The sequence below is a fragment of the Hypomesus nipponensis genome, chromosome 2, assembly GCF_054491055.1.
Source record: "Hypomesus nipponensis isolate SF chromosome 2, ASM5449105v1, whole genome shotgun sequence".
NCBI classification, from domain to species: Eukaryota; Metazoa; Chordata; class Actinopteri; order Osmeriformes; family Osmeridae; genus Hypomesus; species Hypomesus nipponensis.
The window spans coordinates 16,093,194-16,115,118 of NC_140362.1; the positions used below are offsets into that span (position 1 = coordinate 16,093,194).

General features: G+C 44.1%; 2 protein-coding genes across 3 annotated transcripts; one reads left to right on the plus strand and one right to left on the minus strand.

The window, feature by feature from the left end:
* The first annotated feature begins 336 nt into the window (after positions 1 to 336).
* mboat1 (membrane bound O-acyltransferase domain containing 1) lies at positions 337 to 7,355 on the plus strand. Its single transcript, XM_084708578.1, has 13 exons — positions 337 to 582; positions 856 to 1,001; positions 1,157 to 1,234; positions 1,642 to 1,737; positions 2,994 to 3,049; positions 3,145 to 3,199; positions 3,742 to 3,940; positions 4,483 to 4,675; positions 4,789 to 4,892; positions 5,046 to 5,110; positions 5,240 to 5,372; positions 5,624 to 5,775; positions 5,985 to 7,355. The coding sequence occupies exons 1-13, from the start codon at positions 493 to 495 to the stop codon at positions 6,094 to 6,096; spliced, it is 1,479 nt and encodes a 492-aa protein (XP_084564704.1). The 5' UTR covers positions 337 to 492; the 3' UTR covers positions 6,097 to 7,355.
* A 181-nt stretch (positions 7,356 to 7,536) lies between these two features.
* Positions 7,537 to 21,573, minus strand: LOC146300990 (transmembrane protein 65-like). Of its 2 annotated transcripts, none has more exons than XM_084708580.1 (8): positions 21,113 to 21,573; positions 20,539 to 20,848; positions 14,747 to 14,791; positions 13,522 to 13,589; positions 12,936 to 12,990; positions 11,485 to 11,527; positions 10,300 to 10,405; positions 7,537 to 9,623 (listed from the first exon to the last, which is right to left on the minus strand). In XM_084708580.1, the coding sequence occupies exons 2-8, from the start codon at positions 20,810 to 20,812 to the stop codon at positions 9,492 to 9,494; spliced, it is 723 nt and encodes a 240-aa protein (XP_084564706.1). In that variant the 5' UTR covers positions 20,813 to 20,848; positions 21,113 to 21,573; the 3' UTR covers positions 7,537 to 9,491. The 2 variants fall into 2 exon arrangements, with proteins under 2 accessions (XP_084564706.1, XP_084564705.1); XM_084708579.1 differs by having other exon boundaries at positions 21,126 to 21,572.
* Between the last annotated feature and the right edge of the window lie 352 nt (positions 21,574 to 21,925).

Consider the following 21,925-nt stretch of genomic DNA (forward strand, 5'->3'; position numbering starts at 1 on the left):
TATATGTTTATTGTTTGCATTTACCGACCACAGTAAATTTCGTGTTAGTGTAAACCTAAATGGCGAATAAAACCTGATTCTGATCATTGGAAACTTCAGCCTGTACTGGGATGTATCAGCAGCATTTCTTTTGTTAGGCTAGTTAACTTAACGTAAACCGGGAATGCTTTTCAGCCCTATACAAGTTGGATTCAGATTTGCAGCTCGATAAAATCTGTCTGTTCAAGAGTATGTATGCATTCTCTTCAACTGAACTCTCGGTCTGTTAGTCCACCCCGCCCCCGCATATCACTGCCTCAATAGAGCCACAGTCAGTTTGGCATATTGGCACCGAGGACGCTGATCGGAACGCGATGGACTACAATCTCCTTACAGTATAATCTTTAGAACAACGTCTGCCTGTTACAGTAGGCTACAGCACTCGTCACATCATATCCGTTGCATTTTATTTATTTATTTTTGCGGGACGACTTCAGAATTTTAAAATGCAGAATGGGAGAGCCAGACATCTCTGTGTTTAAAACTACCGGCTCCAAATGGTTACTCCCAATCAGCGAATTTTTCGGATTTCCTTTAGATCAGGTAAGCAGACTCCTCACGGTCCATGATCAACTTTGTTAAGCATCCTCATTCTAACTCTCGCTCTTCAGTCTTTACATACAATATGTCTATGTTAAGCCATATAAGTTTCTTAATACCCAGCATAAGGCCAACAGTAACTTCAAATAGGTATTTCGAGTTGGTCAGTTACGAATATCATTTTGTTATTAATTCACTACAACTGATATCTACTGTAAGACAATATCACTTTTACATAGTCCACAGTGTCAGTGCTGGTACTATGACTTTCTGCAGGTCAATTTCTTGGCGTGTCAAGTGTTTGCCCTCGGTGCCGCTTTCTGGTTTCGCCTGTACCTCGGCCCCCGACATGCCAGCCCGCTGGTCCGCCACGCTGTGGCCACCCTCTTTGGGGTCTCTTTCGTTATATTCTGCTTTGGGTGGTAAGGTAGCTTTTTGGTGATTCATTTGAATGTTTTATTAGCCTCAAAGCAGTGTGAATACTGTTGGAAAGGAGCATATTAGACACAAATCTAGTCTGGGAAACAGGACATTTGAAACATTGAACACAGTTGTATTATCCTTCCTATCAATGCAGGTATTCAGCGCACATCATCGGTCTGGTGTTAATATGTTACTGCATCATGGTCAGAGCTTCCATTCACAACATCCACAGGTACAGCCATCATGCATCCTCTCCTTCTTCCCTCCTGCCACCCTGAAACCCAAATGCCTTCACTACACCCGTCAGCTGAAAGCAGTAAGAGTACAGTTGTTATCTGTAAGAGGACAGTAGCAGGCACCGTCAGCTAGACCAGGCATGTGGTTCCAGGTCTTTGTTGATGGAATCTAGTGAATGCAGCACAGTTGAAGGATGAAGAAGAGATATCTGATCACCACACCAATAGCTGGAAATATGTGTTGTATGGCAGAGGGGCGTCTGGAGCCAGACTCCTGCAACCGAAACCTTCATTATACAAAATGAGAATGTTCTCTTAGATATCACAGTGTCTGACTGTCTGTCTGTTTGACTTTGTCTGTTTGTGTTTCTGTGTGTAAATGTCTGTCTGTGTGTCCCATTAGGTACTCCATGATCACAGCTATGGGTTACCTTACAGTGTGCCAAGTTAGCAGAGTGTTTATCTACAACTATGGAATACTATCTACTGACTTCTCTGGGTAAGTGAGAGGTACTCACCTCATCTCACCTCAACCTTGCCAACACCAACCCAGCTCTTTGGGGAATAACAAATGATTGCATTGGTACTATGGAGGTGTGCTGTGTGGTTATAGTTGTAGACAGAGGCACAAACAAGTCAGTCCTCATGATCTCACTGTATGTTGTTAGTAAAGGTTGTCACAGATCAAGCTGGTCTATCGACTCGGCTACAGTATCTCTCTCTTTCTTTCTTTCCCCCTCTCTGTCTTTGTCTCTCGGTCAGTTGCCACAGCTCCTAGCCACACCTCTGTCTCCCTCCTTTCCTGTCAGTCTCGTTATCTCCTCCATACTGGAGCCAGAAGCACTGCCCTGAACAAATACTTGGTACTGATAAAAACAGTCAATCACTATGCATTTAACATGTTGTAATATAACCACAGAGCAGTGGGCTAAGCTAACACGCTAACCATCGACAATAGAAGGGCCTCTCTGTCTGTAGACAGCAGGAGTGGAATCAGCTGAATCATATTAGACTTGTGAATGGCCGACTGACTCTCAGAGGAATGTGATAGTCCATTCATGCCTGGAGCCTCCCCATAACCTGCCAGGTTGTATTCTCCTTCTCTAACACCTTGTTTCAATAGGCTGATGATACTACTAGGAAACCTTTGTGTGTTTGTGTGTGTTCACTCACTCTTTGCCATCCTCATTGAACTGGCAGTGCCAGTCTGTGTCAAGCACCATTGACGTCACAAGAACACAGAATCCCACTCTCTCACACACACAGAGTGTGTGAGTGTGTGAGTGTGTGAGTGTGTGAGTGTGTGAGTGAGTGTGTGTGTGTGTGTGAGGAAAACAGAGAAAGTGTGTTTATTTGTGTGAGAGACAGAGAGAGTGTGTGTGTGTGCCCTTGTGTTTAACAGAGGGGGTTCTATCTGTCACTTTCAATGAAAGTAGATCAAACTGTGAATGAGGCTGAAGACCAGACCAGGCCAGACTGGGACTTAACCCTTCATGCCACCTGGGAGACACATTTGGGTTTTAAATTTAACCCTAACAGAGTACATGAAAATGAATGTCTCTAATTCTACAATGTTTATTCATATTTTCTTCAGAGATGGCCGAATAAAAATAGAATTTATCTTCTCTCTCTGTGTCTCTTATGTAATCCCAGGAATCGTGTACTGTGTAATTACAGCAGAACACGGTTCTCATATGAAGAATGTGACATAGTAGTTGACAAATCACATTCTGAAAGAAGTCGTTTTCTTTTCAGGCCTCTGATGATAATCACACAGAAGATCACCATGCTAGCGTTCCAGCTGCACGATGGTAAAGCAGACGACTCATACATGAGGGAATCGGCAGCGGTCTGCTGCTGTTGAAGCTATGTGTGCTATTATTGTTGTTGTCTCCCTTGGGTGCAGGCATGTCAAAACCACCTGGGGATCTTACAGCAGAGCAGAGGCGTTATGCTGTCCGGTAAGTGTTCATCCTTGAATCCCTTGTTTATTCAGTGTGCAATTGGATTGGACTCATTGAAACAGGGACTTCCTCCACACCAAATTAAGGTAGCCCAGGCCAATATGTAGAATCTACATTTTGTGGATCTCTTTCTAGGAATTCAGTGTTTGTGTTTTTATAGTCGTTTCCATCTAGGAAAGGTATTCGTCAAGAGAAACTAGGTGTGGTCCTTTCAATGACATAGGTGGAGCGTGTTCGATGTCTAAACAAAGGTTAAACTCACTTCTTAAGTATGTGAAGGAGATTAGTGAATATTGTCTTTGTTCGTTTCTTGGAAACAGTTGCTCGTCTCGTACTTAGAATCGTACTTGACTTGTACTAGTTGTTCTAAACAAAGTTTATTCAGCATTCGTTGGCAAGGTGCACAGTATACATCCGTTCCTTATCATGACTCCAACACTGAACAAATAGCAACACATGACCAGCAAACATGTTCATGTGCTGTCCTAATCTGGATCAAAGGTTTTGGTTCTGACCGGTTGGGTTCGGGTGTCTTCCAGCTCCAGACCGTCTCTGATAGAGTACCTCAGCTACCACCTCAACTTCCTCAGTGTCCTGGTGGGGCCCTGCAGTAACTACCAGGACTATGCAGAGTTCATACAGGGGACGCACGTCCAACAGAGGCTCAAACGACCATCAGCCACCGGCAATGGACAGAACGGCCTGGATAAGACCCCAGAGCTAGACCCCTCTCCTCTGGTATGACTGGATAAGACCCCAGAGCTAGACCCCTCTCCTCTGGTATGACTGGATAAGACCCCAGAGCTAGACCCCTCTCCTCTGGTATGACTGGATAAGACCCCAGAGCTAGACCCCTCTCCTCTGGTATGACTGGATAAGACCCCAGAGCTAGACCCCTCTCCTCTGGTATGACTGGATAAGACCCCAGAGCTAGACCCCTCTCCTCTGGTATGACTGGATAAGACCCCAGAGCTAGACCCCTCTCCTCTGGTATGACTGGATAAGACCCCAGAGCTAGACCCCTCTCCTCTGGTATGACTGGATAAGACCCCAGAGCTAGACCCCTCTCCTCTGGTATGACTGGATAAGACCCCAGAGCTAGACCCCTCTCCTCTGGTATGACTGGATAAGACCCCAGAGCTAGACCCCTCTCCTCTGGTATGACTGGACAGTGGCTCGACACTCTGCTTTCTTTGGGCTGTTGATTCTTTTCAGTTGCGCCCGACAACGGGGCTGACTGTCCTGTGTGTGTGTGTGTGTGTGTGTGTGTGGTCTTCCAGGGAGCTGTTGTCCACAAGGTGCTGGTGTGCTGTGTGTGCATGCTGCTGTTTCTGACCCTCACCAAGGCCTTGCCCATCTCTTACAACGTGGACATCATCTTCTTCAGCCAAGCGCCCTTCCTCACCAGGCTGGCCTATGCATTCTTCTCCATCCAAGCTGCCAGACCCAAGTTCTACTTTGCATGGACTTTAGGTGACTGTTATTTTTGTATTTTAGTTGTGTGTTTGTTTCTGACGTTGAGTAAGTGCTCTGTGATTGACACATGGTTCCAGATGACCTTTAACCTCATATCTCTGTCTCTCTAGCTGATGCTATCAACAACGCAGCAGGTTACGGCTTCAGAGGCATGGATGAGAACGGAAAGGCATGCTGGGACCTCGTCTCCAACCTGAATATCTGGGGCATCGAGGTTGGTAGCCTGAAACAGTGAAATCACTACCATCTTGCTGCCAGTCAAATGTGACTGTATAGTGCAGGTCAGATTCTGTGATAGGACTGTAGCTAATAGACGCTACACCTTCCTGTATTGCTGGTGTCAGTTGGTTTCAATTCTTTTTTTCAGACAGCAACTAGTTTCAAGACGTTTATAGACAACTGGAATATTCAGACTGGTGTTTGGCTGAAGACGTGAGTGCTGACTGTGACAGGAAGTACGCTACTTTGCCACACTAGTGACTGGTGGAGTAACTGGTTACATGTTTAGACAACATCCTTAATTTTGTCCTCCTTTTACTGAGTGTTGGTCCTCCTTTCCAGGGTGTGCTATGACCGGGTTCCTCGCTATGCCACGGCACTGACTTTTGTGCTGTCGGCTTTGTGGCACGGTGTCTACCCAGGATACTACTTCACCTTCCTGACCGCCATCCCCATCACCCTGGCAGCCCGTGCTGTGAGTCTGCCCCACCCTCCCGCTGACCCGAACCCCATAGCAGTTCACCTGAGGTCTATCTTCACCTCAGGATGTCTGAGGCCACCTCAGACCAGGCCTTCGTCTGTGTAACATGGCTATTCATCATATCTCCTGACCATCAGCATGATCTCCATCCAGGGTCATTCTCCCTCGCTCATCTGAGAGTCCATCCAGATTGTGGTAGTCCAATTTGAAAGTTCCTTCTCCCGCTCTCTTTCTCTCTTTCTCAGGTACGTAAAACCTGCCACCAGTATTTCTTGTCCTCAGGCATGTTGAAACGGTTCTATGATGTCATGACGTGGGCCGCCACCCAGCTGGCAATCTGTTACACTGTGATGCCCTTCCTGCTGCTGGCGGTGGAGCCGACTGTCCTGTACTACCGGTAGGAACACCCGTCTGTCTGTCAGCCTACTCCAACTCTACACACACTCTAGAAACCTGAGGACAGTTCCCACCCTGAGGACTGTCAGTTTACTGGCTGACTAACATTACTGCACCGCCTTTAGAAACACAACATACTTGCTTCTAACTACGTTTCTCCGATTTGATTCGGATATCTTATTTAAATTGTTTTTCCACTCCTCTCGTCAGGTCAATGTACTTCCACGTCCACATCCTCAGCATTCTGACGGCGTTGGTGCTGCAGCCCAAGCAGAGGGGCGCCCAGCCAGCCCACTCCAACAACAACGTGAAGGGAAACTAAAGTCCTCCCCCCCTCTCCACTCAGCTCTGCTCAGAGGGGGGGCCTGGCTTGGAGCGGGAGAGGCCCACAGCACAGCTAACAAAGACGGCTCTGTGTGCCCGCAACAAAGAAGAGGTGGGGGGTTTCTCCTCCTTGGCAATGATCCGCTCTCCAGTATCACCCGCTGTTCCCACCCATACCAGGACCAAGGACTGGACTTCACCAAGTATTAATGAACCACAGTCTGTCCCTTCCTGTACTTTCTACTGTGTTTTTTTAGTTTGTTTTACTGTCTCACTCCTGAAAAAGACAGGCTGCTCGTTTCAGGCCAGGGGTCAGGCTCTGTACTGTTCTCTCTTGATCTGGTAACATGTCTAGAATGTGTGTTCTTCCTGTCTGGGTTTGTGTAACTCGTGACCTCAGGTGGAGCTTGTTGCAGAGCCATCTGTAGGACGGTCAAAGTCCCAGCAGAGCTCTTAGATGTTGTGGCTGGTCATCACACGTCTTGGTCCGAGAACTTGATCCAGAGTTAAGCACAGTTACTTGAATGATATGGGATGATATGAAGTCAGTTGATACTGTATTGAAACTGTGTCGATCCTGTGTATTAGTGTGTGTCGGATGTGTTTTGTTCCGCTCAGATTGTGTGCTTGAAGACTGAACTCGGACGACACACGGGACATTCTCTGACCTGTTCTCTCGGGTGATGAGTTCTCTCAGAAGGAGTTATGGTAAACACCAGACAAGCCGTAATCCAGATTTCCGTTTGAAAAGGCACTTTTCTTAAAATAAGTTTAGTGTTGTTTTAACTACTGTCATACACTTTTGCCACATTTAGCCTGTACTGTATATCAGCTACATAGTTGGTTTGACATGCCTGGTTTGGTTTTCCTCCATGTGTATTTGAAGATGCACACAAAAACATGTCAAATCTTGTGTATGTGTGTAGGCACATGCACACCTGTGCCTTTTTTCTGTGTGTAGTGGTATTAATGATTGACATCGGTAGCTATCAGCCAACAGTCAGGACTTAGTTCTCCCACGAGGCGTGAGAGAACAGTCCGGTTTACGTATTGGCGGCAGGGTGTATTGTGGGAAGGCTCAGGTTCAGGTGAGGCACCATTCCCTATGATATCTGAAGCGTCGACGTGTGTTGAGGCAGGGCCGTACTTTTATATCTCAGAGTGACTTCAAAGACTGTGTTGCACTACTATACTAATGATGTTTTATGACATTATGGAATAAATGTGTCTTCGAAGATGAGCTTCAAAACCAATGCATTCATCTGTCTTCCCTAAAACTCATAAATCAATTCAATTAAAAAATGACACAGACTTGCTGTTGGCTCCATCAACCCTTAACCTTAGTTATGGACCAGACCTGGGAGAAAACATTCACCTTATCTATTAAACCATGAACACGCAGAGAAACACAGTGAACACAAGAGAGAAACACACTGGATAGCATGAGATATTCTTCATTTCAATATTGATTAGAATTTCAGTATTTAAGTTACAATAGTTCCATGTGTCTGTTCCTTTTTCTTTTTTTACACAAATATTTACCCTAATATACAGATGAAGGTCACCTTCATGAACTTGCATGTGTGTATATAGTTGGACTGGGTCCAGTGAGAAGAGGGGGGCTCCTGCTGCACCAAGAAGTTGGGGAGGTGGGGGGGGGGGGTATAAACCTTCTTACCTACATCCCCCTCAACCCTCTGGTATGAAGAATTCTGACATATTCTACTAAAGCAGCTTCTTAAAGATAAAGTGTGTAAGTAACCATGGCGGTTTAAAGTCAAGATATAGTGATACAGAACAAACCCAAACATGAATTATAAGCAAGAAAAATTATTGTTGACCAGCATATGGAAAAAGGCAAACAATGATAAAAGAAATGTAACTTAACCAAGCAGAGGGTTTTTGGAGGAATCACAGGTTAAACACATGTAGGTTCCATGTACCTGTGTGTACACACTGTCAGCTTTCTTATTGCTACTAAATAGTCCTTTCCTAGTTCCCTATGGTGGAAATCTTCATGTGTTGCACCGTGAGTCCTTGCTCAAGCATGTCTGTTAAAGACATTCCAGAAGGTGTCCAGCCTTATAGTTTAGTTTCTTGTTTCATTATACAGTGAGCATGCAACCACCTGAACAAAACAGAACATCGGACATGCAACGTATTCAAATCAGATGCTGTAACCACAGCAGGTCAAACAAGGTTCTGATTAAACTTATCGGCCCATAAACTGCCGATTAAAGTCTTTGTGCTTGACATTTCCCGAATAAAATAAGTTGACAGATAAATAAATATTAATAAATAACTTCCAGCAGTGAATTCCTTCAAGTGCCACATAAGTGTTTTTCTCTTCAACACCGAGATTCCCAGCATAAGGTTGGTCTCTGGTGAAACAGTTAGCTGAGAATAGTGCTTTAAATAACGGTCTGTTTCCATTAAGCCAAGGTACTTTTTACTTCATATGAATGATTTGGATGGACTGTAAGTTAGTTCAGATGAGACAGGTATCTCAATAAAACCTACAGTAGCACACAGGAACCTACAGGCATGCACACTGGAAGGGACATCTATTGACCTTTAACAGCCTTGTGATTAAGGCACGTTTTGCCATGGGATGCGCTAACTGAATTCATATGTATCTAATAAGTATCTAAGTATGCCTTTTACTTATTATCATGCTATGAACGGTAAATGTAAAACAAGTTTGTATGGAGCGCAGGTGTGTTAGCAGTAGTAGCAGAATGTTTGTAGTGTTAAATGGCCCTTCAGTGGAATCCTTTACTTTAAGCCCCCTCTGGTGGTGAAACGATGCAACTGTTGCTGAGGTAAAATGCCAGTATAACGAGGCCTAACAACAGGGGGAAAATATTCAGTTTGTTATGTAACACTGCCCCCAAAAATTTAAAATCTTAATCAAAATACATTTTCATTTGAAGTGTACTGCTGACTGCATATGTAGGTCTGTGATTATAGCAGAGATGCAGTGCAACATGATGCTAGTTCTGAGCATTCCTGTCTGACAGACGGAGGTCTTATGTGAGGTTTCTCTGAGAGGTTCAATGTGGCTAACTGCAGACCAGAACAGCTTTCATTCACAGAATCTAGACTGTGTTTCATGAACTGAAAAAAGGGCCAATAAGCAGCTAGCATGGCTGGAAGAGGCTTACATGTTATGATGTCATACAATTGCAAGGTTGCAGGTAACATTTAGGATTCTTAAGATTTTTGACATCCAAAGTAGTCATGCTCGTACACTGTCTTAGTATTCTAGTAATCTAAGCAGGTCTGACAGAAACTGAAAGAGGTTATAATGTGCTACTCAGGCTCTGCAACAGTTCAGTAGTGATCCTTTTTCTCTCATTTCACCACAGGGCCAAGTCCTTCAGGTCCGCTGTCTTAGTTGCTGCTTCTGCTGTCGGCGGAGGAGGTCTCTGCGTCTTTTTTATCTTTTTTTTTCTCCTCGTCTTTGAAGAAGAGGAGGGGGAACATGCCTAGGATGCATCCGATTCCCACTCCGATAGCTTTACCCTGCCAACCAGACCAGAAAACGGGTTAAATGTGGGTGCTGTTGTTATGGAGGATGGGCAGACCTCACTGGCTGTGTATCTCTTCAGAGTTTCTCAGACAGAATGGGAGCCGATAGGGAGGAACAGGGAGAGAAATTGGCTCATTTTTCTGCAGCAGACCAAGGAACTAAACCCCTAGAGAATAATATGACTATGATATAGGTTGGAGTCTCAAAAGAAGAAAATGTCATTAGTAGTTACCAGGGCAGCTAGAAAGCACTGCTGCTGTCGGGCATGGCCATTCGACATTTTCTACCTCGGAAACATTTCCGAAACCTTTTCAGAAGCCAATCAAAACTATTTTAATACCTTCCTTAATTACATTTTCACGCTTGAGCAACCATCTGATATTAATATATTATTATTTAGCAAGTCACACTGTGAAACTTTGTTATTTAAGAATGCCGTGATCCAGCACAAATAATTGTGATTAATGTCAGTGTCATTTCTACATGGAACCTCAAGAGAGAATAAACATAAACAAGACTGAGGTTTCATAGGAAATCTGCATTCCAATTCTACCTTGAATAAAAAGGCTTGAGTCGTTGGAATGATCAAATTAAATGAGACTGACAAGTACAGGAGAGATCGCCATGGCAAGGCTGTGACCCCAGACCGAGGTGAGGAGGACGACCTACTGAGTGAGAGCTGACTCTGGTCTGCCACATGTCCACCTGCTTGGGGCTCAGATCTGGGATCCGCATGCCCAGTCGACAGGCCAGTGCCTCCACATACCCTGCAAGCCTGCAGGAGAGAGGGAGAGACACCAGAGAGACGCCAGAGAGGGTCAGAGGGGAGAGGACCACACCAGAGAGACAGACAGACAAACACCCCAGGCCAGTCTCCACTGAACCATCAATTAAATAAAAAATGCACCAATCGAATCAAAAATGACTATACTGAACACTTTCGCCCAGTACTAAAGGAAAAACGAAATCTCCAATGCTTTAATTTATTCCTACTTGAAGTATGAATCTAAAATGTGTACCCCTGAAACCAAGTTCCCACTTCCAAAGTACTTGGGTTTACAAGTCGACACAATCATCATCATTAATCAAATCTATGAAAGCACCAGCTTCCGAGCCGCAAAACAAACATAAATAAACATAAATAATCAAACCAGTATTAAACGAGTGGATTTCAGATGTGTTCTGCCAGCGGGACCGGCGATATGTCACCAGCTGTCAGCGGCAGTGCTTAGCGTTGATCCGTCTGGCGGGCGAGGTAGCAGGGTGTAACTGAGGGGAGTGATGGACGGCTATGTGCTATGTTTTCCCACTCAGCTATGTAAAAAGTCATGTGTATCGACGTGTGTTCACAACCATTTACGAAACGATTCGCAAAAGATACTGAGACTGAGAAGTTTGAAGTAGAAGTTTAACCGTATTTCAGTCTTTAAATCAGTGTGTTTTGCACTACTGTACCCCTGAAGAATCACGGTATACATACATCAACTGAGACGCTCCCTTAAGGCCAACTCAGTGCAGTTTAAATCAACAGAAGCAGTCAGTCTGATCACAGAGGATGTGAGATATCATGACTAAGGTTCCCACGAGGCCATTGTCTAACAGCCTCAGAGACAGTAATTCAAGAGTGAGGATGATGTCTTCAATCCAGCAGAAACAATTATTCTTCATCTTGTTTTGTATACAGAGAGAAAGAAGCCCTGTCACACAGTAGGGGGCAGAAGTGAGTGAGGGTTGAGATTGAGTTCAGTGTGATGGAGCGGTCTGGGAGAATCAGGCCAGTAACACACAGTGTGTTGTCAACATTACAGCTTCGATCAGGATACAAGGGTGTCACTGTGCGTCTACGGTTCTTACCCAAGTCCAGCCAGGTCCGACACCAGGTTTCCTAGAGCGGCAGCTGTAACCAGAGAAAGAAGAGGAATAAGAGAGCGAGAGGGTGAGAGAGAGAGAGAGAGAGAGAGAGAGAGAGAGAGAGAGAGAGAGAGAGAGAGAGAAAGAGAGAGAGAGAGAGATAGAGAGGGAGAGAGAGAGAGAGAGAGAGAGAGAGAGAGGGTTCACAACCCAGAAGGCTGGGTTTTTTCACCACTGGCATTGAGCTCGGACCAATAAATCTGCTTCCATTGATCTAAATGCCATGACAACAATGGTCTGAGGGATGAAGCCAGGGATTCAGTGTCACACCATACACCCTCCCTGAGGAGGCACCAACTTGACAGGAAGGTTCCATCTTGCCAAGAAACACAGACAAGAGTGTTGATCTTTGCTGACAACAAACAACAACAAACATTCACCTTGAGTAGGGTACAGTTAATTTAATACCACTTTAATTTAATACCACCATTTGTCTGTCTCTCTCATTTGCTTTATCTTTTACTTACTCTTAATGTATCAAATCAAATTTATTTGTATAGCCGTTTTTACACGCAAGCATGTCACAGAGGGCTTCACATACGCCCATAGAACTGACCCTCAACCAACCTAAACCCTCAAGGATCTTCTCCTCATCCCTCTCCTCTTCCCAGAGTTACCCTGCTACCTGTTCAACCTTGGCAGCAGCCCATCTTAATTAGAGGACAGAGCATTGCCATGGTAATTACAACTATGGAAGGTGGTCTATCTATTATCCACTGGTCCCAGAACAGCATTCAGACAAACGTAAACCTGTTTGACTATGAGGAACAGCCTGCTGGAAAAGCTGGAGGAGGGTCTTGGCAGACTTCCGAGAGCAGGAAAGAATGTGTAGGTGACAAATAAACCAGACCTGAGGCTGATAAACATAGTCGATGACATGTCGACTAAGAAGGGCCATAAACTTCTGATTGGATCTGGCAGCAAACCCTTCTTCTTCATTCCTCTAACACCATTTGTGTGTGTTTATGTGTGTGTGTATGTGTGTGTCCATCCCTTCCTGCTGATGCTTCAAATAGCCCTGCAGTATCTCACACAGGGCTATCAAAGAGACGTTATACAACAGCACGCACACACATACACTTCTACCTCTGTCAGAAGATGGTGTCTAAAGGAATGAATGATTCTGATGACATGAAAATTATTCTCACAAAATCAATGGAACATTTGGTGTGCAGTTCAAATAAATGAGAGAAGTATTAGCATATATATTAAAACTAATTAAGTTCATCTCTCTGTGTCCTCATTGGCTGGCTGCTTACCAGACACCAGGCCGTCTGTTCTGAGTTTACAAACCCTTCATTTGACACTGTGTGTGGTATTTCTCACACTGACAGTTGCCTTACCCAAACAGAGTCATTTCAAATCCTCCATATGGTATTTGAAGTGTACTGTACCTGCCATGGTTGAAATCCCTAGAATCACTCCAATGGACAACTCAATCTGTGTTCCCTGAGAAAGAAAATGCATTTATCATTCCAACCATACATCCAGCTTAAATACAATTAACAATACTGTTGAATGCTTTGGACACACTTGACTTACATGACCTTTTACACAGTGGGAATAGTTCCAGCCTTTCCTCTGAGGCAAATTCAGCCAACTCTAAAAACCTTGTGTTACTATTCAATTTGACCGAGATCTGATGTGACAGCATAATGATGAAACTGTAATCCCTGACAATGCAACACAGTCTAAAACTGCATCGGAAGACAGGTGCTCTTATCAGTATCCTACCAGCCCACAGCCCAGCAGCTCTGTGGATGACTCAGCACAATACAGCACATGGAAAGTTCTACATTAGAAATGACTTAAATTGAATTCTACTGGTGAATCCCATAGATCATTTTTGGCCTCAATGATAATGTCTTGTTCTGAAGAAGTTTCCAGATGCCTCGCTCCAGCTAGCAGTCTGCCATGAGTGAGAACATTACAGTTGATGGGACTGAAACAGTTTGACAATGATAAATGTGGGTGACTTACAGCAACGATCATGATGGCGTTGTCCAGGAAACCAAACCCCACAAAGGGAATGGCGTTGTGGAGGATAACTGGCGTGGGACAAGAAAGCGTAAAATGCATTATTAATACTTCAGTTAGAAATGTTAACACAACCCTCTCTTTGGACACACTATCTCCCCCTGGTCATTAAAGTTGTAGCCTGTTTCTGTTTAACTACAAAGTTGTAACTAGAAGTTCTCTGAGGGTTTAGTGTGACATTGCTTTTAAAAAAGGCTAATAAGAATGAATTTAATGATTTGATAAGTAGTAAATGATTACCTGGTGATTAATGCAATTCATTTACTTTTGGAGCCACTGACACAACAAATAGGTGTGACTGTAGACCACCAATACAGTCAGATATTCTACCAGAGCCCTAGGTCAACTATGTGGCCCGGCTGAGAGTCTGTCTGGTCTGAATTGGTCCAATTTTTCTGCCAGCAACATCCAGCAGCTCTACATTCTTTCCCTGCTAGTCATCATTCCTGCTACATGAGGGTCTGTGCCCGCATGCTTAGAGGCTGGCAGTGGGGAAACACAAAAGGAAAATCAACTTTGTGAGTGAACACACAGAACACCTCTCACTGGCTCCTTCAACTGAACCAGCTCTGATTGTTCAGACAATAAAAAGAACTGGCTAGGGAAATGATATTCAAACTTTGATGAGATGTGAGATGAAAGAAAACGCCTCTCTCGGAAAACAGTACTTCTACGAAGCGGAGAGGGAGGGAGTGGGATGAAAGGGAAAAAAACAAAGCCTTGTTGACAGAGACAAAGAAGGTTATTTCCCTTCTTAGTTCCTGGGAGAGCAGGGAGCCAAGTCAGCTCCAGAGAGTGACCTTCTGAACACTCTGCTGACGACCCACTGGAGGATGCAGACCAGCTTCCTACGGCCCTGGATTGGTCTACCAGGGGTTCTATATCCCTGGATTGGTCTACCAGGGGTTCTATATCCCTGGATTGGTCTACCAGGGGGTTCTATGGCCCTGGGCCAAGCACCTAATAACGCAAGTTCCTTTGATTTCGTTCTGCCTTCGGAATAAATACTGTACTTTAATTTTTTCTCTGTCATGTATATGAACACATGTGTCCATCCCTGTGGCTGACTGAAGATTCTGAAGAAAGAAAGCATGTTACTAAATATGATACATGCTATGGCTAAGTTAAGAGAGACAATTGGGTGTTATGAAGTATAAAGAAATCTTACCATATTTGAGCTGAGCTGAGGTTGGGGGCAACACTTCCAGTGTCCCTAAAAGCCAAGACAGAGGCTGTGTTACATTCATTCACATTTGATTCATTTAGCAGATGCGTTTATCAAAAGCAATGTACAATGTACAAACAGTACAACATAAGATCAAGGACCAGAGGTGCAAAGTCAATGTTGTTATTGTCTTGTTCATTGTTGAACTTCAAGGGTTTGAGTTTGTGTCTCAAACAGTATTTGACATTTGAAACAAACACGATCAAGTCAATTTTCTTTTCAGACATTATTACCCCTTCCAGGTAATTTCATTGCCAGTTTCTGATGGCATCGCTGATGAAAACATTACTGACACTTCCATCTCCACACAGGCATAAACACACACACACACACATTTCATACATCACAAAAAGTCAAGACACACACACACAAATATACCCTCCATTACACATACATGAACACACACACACACACACTTTACATTACACACTCTCTCTCCCCTCCCCCTATCCGGAGGTCCCTAGGCTGTAATGGCTAGTCCTAATGCCTCGTCTCGGTTTGATATTACTGCCTCTTCTAACCCTCAGGGGTATTGTTGTTGATGCTGATGCTACCATGGAGAAGCTGTTCAAAAAGCACATGGTGCTGACTCATGTCCTCCAGCCATCTGATCCAGGTCACTTCAGTTCTGCTATGTATTATAAAACATGACACTGAGTACTGTGTGTGTGTGTGTGTGTGAGAAGTTGATGGAAGGAGATGTGTGTAAAAATAGCAAAATCAATAGACTTGCATGAGGCTGGAGGGGGAAGGTCGATTGATTGTTGATTGACTGAACGTGACCAACAGACTAAGCGCTGCTTCAGAGCAGAGTGACCAGCACAGAGACCAGTAGAGTGACCAGCACAGAGACCAGTAGAGTGACCAGCACAGAGACCAGTAGAGTGACCAGCACAGAAACCAGTAGAGTGACCAGCACAGAGACCAGCCATGTGACCAGCAGAGACACCGGCAGAGAGACCAGCAGAGAGACCAGAAGACTAGAGAGCAGACAAAGTCAACAAAGGGAAGTAGTGTGTGAGTATCCTCACTTTACTACTGGGTCGACTGTAATTATTTCATTCCAACGATTAACTATAGTTGATTAATAATGAAAATTAATATGATGAGTCATAATGGGAAATCAAAAGTAATTATCTGAAGAATTACATTTGTATAATTTATGCCAAGGCCCCCATGGAGAGCACTGGCTGCTGGGAAGACTCAGGCACCACAGGCATTCTGACAATACCGAAAAATATGGAGTGTTTCTATGACAACCTAGCCGGCACGCGGAAGACTGTGACCTCAAGGCTGCAGGTGGACATTGATGGATGGTGAGTGGAGATCCTGAAGAGCTCCGGGATGATAATGAAGGTAGAGAGTCTGGAGGTGTGACTCTGCTGCTCACACACTCGTGTCCCTGAGGAAGGTGTCGGTTTCCATCCATCTGTCCTCGTACAGTAGACTGTCATGATATCACTATGAGCATCGGTTCGACTTCAATCAGGACTCATTTATTCATGCATCATCTTGAGAGAAAACAAGCCCCATATCTAGGCCTCCGTGCTAAATAATAAATGGAATATGATCAAATGTGCCTGGGTTTCATAAGGCCTCAAAATCCACAACAAGTCTGCATGTCAGCAGCCTACTGCTCCAGATAGAGGCTCTTGGCGGTGATGCTGCTGGCCCTGAGGGACTGGTTCTCAGGATCCTGGCAGGACCTGGGCTGTGAGGACCAGGGAGACGGTGGGAGGACCAGTCTCTAGTGCTCAGTGGTATGAGGCTAACAGACCGGTGGAGAAATGACACTCCAAAAGAGCATTTACTGTTTATAAAGTAATACTGTGTGTGTAGATTTGGCCATTAATCATGTCATTTGGCATCATTAGCCTGAAGTTCACTGTTTCCGAGTGAGTAAGGAGACTGTATAATAATAGTCATATTATATTAGCATTTGGACAATTATTCTAATATAAAAGCTCCTCTGCTAATGAGGCCTCATTTCTGTGTCCCAGACTGTGTCTGTGTTTGAATCTCTCTGGAACGTGTTTCATACAGCATAGCCTTCCCCTGCTAGCCAGATGGCATTTCATAAGATATTATTAAATAAATTACCGGTATTCAATGAGCTTCGTGTCCTTCGTATTAAAAGTATCTCAGATCTAGACTCATTGCCCAGGACTGTTTATTCTTGTGTGTGCAAGTTTTTCAGAAAGGTACATGGATGTTAATGGAAAGGTTTCCTCAGTAAGCTTGAACAATACTAGCACAGGAAGATTGCATCATGTATAGTGTTTGTGGTTTACAACACGAGAGAGACAGCATCGATTGAACCACAGAGACAGACAGCTAGCTACACCCATCAACTGCTATGACAGAATCACTTCAGTGTATTCTAGTTTCACAGGATTTTACCACAGAATATAAACCTGTGAAAGTTCAGACTGGGAAGACACTCATTAAAATGGAAACTCTAGAGTACTCTAGCTTTTGACCTGCTGTATCCAGGGCTGCAGTCATCTAAAGTGTCTCTCCACTGATGCTGTGGATGAAAGAACTAGAGTGTGCTTCATTACTGCTGATTCCCTCAGCAGTTACTAACTCCACACATCCAGTGCTAAACCAATTCTGTAGGTTTTATTTTATTATTATTTCTTTTTGTTTGCTTACTCTGGAAGTTGGCTCCCTGATCAATTAGATTGATGTTGTGTTGCAGCACAGGACCCCTGACTGACTTAATATCCATGTCTAGAATTGGAGAAAAGTAACATTTGTCATAATTCTTCAACCAACTTTTAAAAGCTGAATAATCATTTTATACTTACCTACCTTACCAAACAGCCCACCAAAAGTAAACAAAAGATCTGTCATTTCATTTTTCGATATACCTTGAAAACACTTAAATTAGCAGTATGGATAAGTACCATGTTTCAAAAGAGCTGAGGGAGAATGTATTCTGAGAGCTGTACATCAGCCAGATAGTCTAATTCCCCCTACGCTAATTAGAGCATGGACGTGCCAGAAGTGACAACAAACAAACAAACTTAAAAGATCTAAACAATCCTTGAAATGTTTCCCAAATGGCCGCCGCCCCTCTGTAGTCTCGCCAGGGGCGGGGATATGCCAGCCGGCAGAGAACAAATAGCAGCCTCGGGAGTGAGAGAGACAGGCAAGCCTTCCTCAGTCAAAGATACAGGTACCCTACAGGCAAGCCTTCTTTAGTCTGAGAAAAAGAACCCTCAATCAACTCGATTCCGTATGTTCCATAACGTGTGTTTTTGGATCCCGGCAAAGTGAATTTGTTTGGTCGGAATGCACATTCCAATCTCTTCATTCCTAAGCACACTCCCTCCTGACCCAGATACTTCTGAGCATTTGATGTCGGACCAGGAGCTCGAGGGACTGGCCGAGGTATATTTCTCAACCCTCCACGCTTTCACATCGATGAGAAGGAGTGAGCTTGCAGAGTAGGTAGGAGAGCAGAGAGATGCTCACACTGTCCTGTCCTGTCCTGCAGCCTTCTGTCCCAGCTCACTCCCCCAGATGAACACAGTCATGCTGTCAAGTTCACGCTGTGCGGAGTAAACACACAACTCAGGGAGGGAAGGTAGTTGGACACCAAGTTGTGTGTCTTTGCCCGAGGCAATAATATGTCTCACCATCAAATGACCTACATGACGTCTGGGTTTTTTGACGTGTACTTATGAATTTCGTCAAGACAAACGCTGATTTGCATATCAAACCACCACTCCTGAATATCTAAAAACACGTCTTTTACATTTTCCACCTGTGGTGCTATCAGACCTCTTACTGGCGCGTTTCCAGATGAAACAAAGTGTGTGTGGGTCTGAGGGCCCATCTGTTTAGAGTGTAACAAGTGCACTCAGGAGGTTGTCAGCTAAATGCTGATGAAAAGAACACTGTCGTAGAAGTGATAAGTGGTGTGTTCTGCATCCCAATAAGCCTCAACCCCCAGAGAGAAACACGGCCCCTCTCCAAACTATCCTGTTACTGACAGAGTTGTAAGAGTATCGAATGACCTCTGAAACTTTAGGCATTCGTCTGTGAAACACTTCTCGCTGAGGTGGCCTGGCGCAGAAAGATGTGTGCATGTTGGTGGTTTTAAAACCTATCTATACGCCTTGGAATGGACTTTGAATGGAAACTCAAGTAAGCTATTATATGAATAACAACTTTGATATACCCAGGGATTGACCAATTACAGAAGCTAAGTGTTGCCATGGATACTAGAAAGCATAGCCATGTTAGATCAGTGAAGAGGTCATTCCAGGACACACCAGAGTAAAAACACACACACCAACGCCTTACGACGAGTTGAGCTGACAGAGCAATGTGCAACCTGACACACACACACACACACACACTCCGTACACAGAAGAGATCCCGTCCTCTACTGTTTCTGGTGTCCTGGCAGCTGGTCAGCCATCACGGGCGGTCAAAAGCCCAGAGAGATGGTGGAGCGATACGTGGAGCAAAACATGCTCATTCTACCCACCTCCCATTACACATGCATGCATGCTATGAGTTCACACACACCCCACACACACACACAAACACACACACACGGCAAGATAGTCAGCCAGCCAGCAAGCCAGCCTACAGTGCATGACACGTACATTACAGATTACACATTACAGTTTCTCAGGGGAGTAGATGAAGGTGACTCTGTCAGCAGCCCCACAGAGCAGGGGAGGATCTAGAAGAGTCTTTGAAGGACACCTCTGAGCTGCCAGCATGTTCTCCAACCTAGCCTGGGCTTTCACCTTAGAAATGTTCCATGAACAACTCAGGAGCCATGGCGATTGATCCTTAAGATAGGTGAACCAATGACATAACAAAATGCTACACTGTTTTATTTTATATGAAAGGGACCCTTTACCCAGAACACAGTAGCGTTCTGTTCTGGTTTTCAAAGACGCATCTTAATTATTTCACTTCCTGTTTCCTTGCCCACTTGACCTCTATTTTCAGACCAGTGAAACCCTTTCAACAATCACCATGACAACAGACAAGACATTCATTTCCAATTCATTTTCCTGAATTCTTGTCTAAAGAAAACCTTAATTAGTAAACATGGTTTAATTTGCAGCGACATCAGTTCTGATTGCAATAGAGTACAATCATTTGACAGATAAAATACATTGCTTTCACTTCTCCTTTAAGCACATGAACATTCCCAACAGTCACTAAAACCTGCAACGCAGTCACCTTCTGTTATAGTGAAAGCCCTTTAGAATAATTACCAATTTGCTTCATAATTCAGCACTTGCCTCCAGGGTTACAAATAAATCAGAATCTTCATTTGTGATATTTGAGATTCTTTATCAAAGATTAAAATGGGACAAGAAAGAAAGGCTAAAACCATACCGCTGGAGACAAGCAAAGTGTTTCAATGTGGAAAACAGCTTTATTCAAGAGAGGGCACTTTTCAATCCCATCTATCTGTGCCACTGAAGAGCCCCATGTTAGTACTCAGGAAGAGTGACACATGAGTACTCCCTCTCATAAGTGACTAACAAACAGCACTAGTCCTTGCTGTCAGCATCTCTTCCTCTGACACGCACTCAACGCACACAATCTCGGTTTTCCCATTTGTCTCCATTTCTTTCTCTATATCTCTCTTGACTACAACAGAGCCACATCACAGGTTAGAGCTACACAGACATTCTGCAACTTACTACAAAGCAGCCTTGTGTCATAGGTCATGTATCAGGGGGTAAAGGTCTTACCTTGAGCTATTGCAATAGACTCGAACTTGTGAAGTTCTCTAAGCAGGCACGTGCGTTCGGTCGGATGAAGATTGCAAATAAAGTCTCTGGCTCCCTGTGGTGACGTCAAGGGCTCCATCGGATCTTTGTGCGGATGTGTGCCCAGGTTACAGCTTTGCACAAGCATCGTTGGGAAGGTCTCACGGACCGTTGTTGTCCCGCGGAGTCCTCTAAACATGGTACCCGATCTAAGCGTGAAAGCGGGCCGTACGGCTTTGTGCAGGCACGGTAGCATCACGAGGACCGATTGAATCAGTATGGGCGTTGAAACCTGGTGTGCAAATGAAACGTTCGAAAATTATGTCCTTCACTTCGCATGGAATACAGCCTTGATGGTAATTACTAATTTGTGAATAGTCCCTAGCCTACGATGTCAAATGTCAAAAGTAGGTTAGGGTATTAAAAAATGGCTTAGGCTAAGGTCAATCAAAAAAACCTACAGATACATTTGCTAAACCTTTATTGTGTCAATATATATGAAATATATTTTCTTATCGTTAAAAAAACATTAAATGTCATAAATAGTAATCTCAACTTTTGTGCAAGACCTCAATCTGCGCTGTCCCGTCAACAATTCGTATCCGTCGGATGAGAGCAGCGGATGAAAGGCATAAACTACGTTCGTTGGCCGCACTTATCTCATATGTCCGTCAAATATTCCACTGGTGTAAAACACGGAATTATCTACAAAATAGTCCGGTTACATTTCATTATTGCTCATATTCATGGTCATAACACAGGCTACTGTACTTCCAGTCTCGAGAATGAGCTGAGAATGTTGCCGTTCCCCGTGATGCTCGTCCTCTTCGCACAGTGGCCTAAAAATATTTTCTAGTGGCATAGCTCGACTCTGCGTAGCTGTGACGACAAGTCGACTTGGTGTGTAGTAAAAATTACGATGCCTGGGTGTTTTTATGACGTAGGATATCCATCTCTTGCTCTGGATTGTGCGAAGGATCTATGCACGGGCCCTACATTTGACGTCATTGGACATATAGCCTAGAGGTGAACTAAACGATAGAAATAGTTGATGTTGCATTTTCATGGACTACACTACCCATATTCACCCATATTACTGCTGCTGCATTATGGGATATACACTTTATTTAACACTAATACATTATAACATCCTTGCTCACTGTCTATTGTCTACATCTTGGACAATACTTTCTGCTCATATTTAATGTTTCACTCTCTGATATTTGATATTGTCGCCCGATAGTCCAATACGATTATGAGTGATTATCCACAAATACTAGGGAACACGGACCCCTAGAGGTCGGTGAAGGAGATTGCATCGGAGAAAAAAAACGTTTTCTCTAGAGATAACAGATATGATACAATGTTG